The sequence below is a fragment of the Octopus bimaculoides genome, unplaced genomic scaffold, assembly GCF_001194135.2.
Source record: "Octopus bimaculoides isolate UCB-OBI-ISO-001 unplaced genomic scaffold, ASM119413v2 Scaffold_178142, whole genome shotgun sequence".
Taxonomy (NCBI): Eukaryota; Metazoa; Mollusca; class Cephalopoda; order Octopoda; family Octopodidae; genus Octopus; species Octopus bimaculoides.
Window position 1 is genome coordinate 1 of NW_026362205.1, and position 1,235 is coordinate 1,235.

Sequence of the window (1,235 nt, forward strand, 5' to 3'; positions counted from 1 at the left end):
GTTGTTGGTGTTAGGAAGGGCATCCAGCTGTAGAAACCATGCCTGATCAAATTGGAGCCTGGTGCAGCCTCAGTCAAATTGTCCAACCCATGCCAGCATGGAAGGCAGACATTAACCGATGATGATGATGTACCTATTCTATTCTAAATATCTGTATAACTTGGTAAGAAATAAATTTTATTATCTTTATGTGATAGTAATAATTCTTCAGTTGACTTGTTAGCGTTTACAAGTTTAAAGGTGGTAAGCTGACAGAATCGTCAGCACACCAGCCAAAATGCTTAGCGACATTTTGTCTGTCCTTACTTTCGAATTCCATAGAGGTCAGCTTTGCCTTTCATCCTTTCAGGGTCGATAAAAAGAGCACCAGTTGAGCACTGGGGTCGATGTAATCAACTTACCCCCTCTCCAAACTTGCTGGCATTGTGTCAAGATTATATCTATGAGTAATTAATGACTTTAGGTAATTTAAGTTGTGTATATTTCTGTTTTCCAAAAAAGTCAATATTAGTGAAAGTGAAGCAGCTGCAACTAAAAATAGTGACTAGGTTAAAGACAATTATTTTTGGCTTACTATGTCAGTGACTTTAATTTTCTTTTGCTTGTTTCAGGTACGGTGGTCTGATGCTGAAAGTTCTAATGGAACTTATCCAACTGCAACTGCTCAGGTCGACAAAGAATTTGGTGAACGAGAGTCTCAACTTTCATCACCAACGCATCTTCAGTCTTCAAGCCAACAAACAGTCTCAACTTCCGTTAAAGAAATTTTTCCGTCTTTACCAACATATTTACAAGAATCAGACAGACATAAAACTTCTCACAAAACTGACTTTACTAAGTTATCTCATTCTCAGCCGACCACATCTCTTCGATCACAAATGTTTGATTCCGGTAGCTTATCACCACCTCTATCACAAACGGTCCATTCTAAGGATTTCTCAAAAAGAAAATCACTATTTACTAAGACTGACAGCATGTTAAAATCACCAACTTCTTCAAGTATGAATCAGTTTGAAGATGGTTTTGGTGGGTCACCAACTCATTCAAAAATGCGTCAATCTGCTGATCTATTTAGAAGATCTCCATCAATTGAAAGACAGCCATTATTTTCACAACAACTTAATCCTTTTCACAGCTTCAGCTCATCATTATTAACATCTATCAGTCAACCAGTAAAAATAGTACGGAAACAAAAATACCAAGAAGGATTTTAATCATGTATTCTCTCACTTGTT

General features: G+C 37.1%; 1 protein-coding gene across 1 annotated transcript; it reads left to right on the forward strand.

Moving 5' to 3' along the window:
- Positions 1 to 59: 59 nt before the first annotated feature.
- Positions 60 to 1,229, forward strand: LOC128251443 (uncharacterized). Its single transcript, XM_052978282.1, has 2 exons — positions 60 to 163; positions 612 to 1,229. The coding sequence occupies exons 1-2, from the start codon at positions 119 to 121 to the stop codon at positions 1,212 to 1,214; spliced, it is 648 nt and encodes a 215-aa protein (XP_052834242.1). The 5' UTR covers positions 60 to 118; the 3' UTR covers positions 1,215 to 1,229.
- The last annotated feature ends 6 nt before the right edge of the window (positions 1,230 to 1,235 follow it).

Bases quoted from the DNA above. Each gene is read 5' to 3' on its own strand.
- LOC128251443 (XM_052978282.1), top strand. From the start codon at position 119: ATGATGATGATGTACCTATTCTATTCTAAATATCTGTATAACTTG. The intron at 164-611 runs GTAAGAAATAAA...TGCTTGTTTCAG, and splicing joins CTAAATATCTGTATAACTTG to GTACGGTGGTCTGATGCTGA.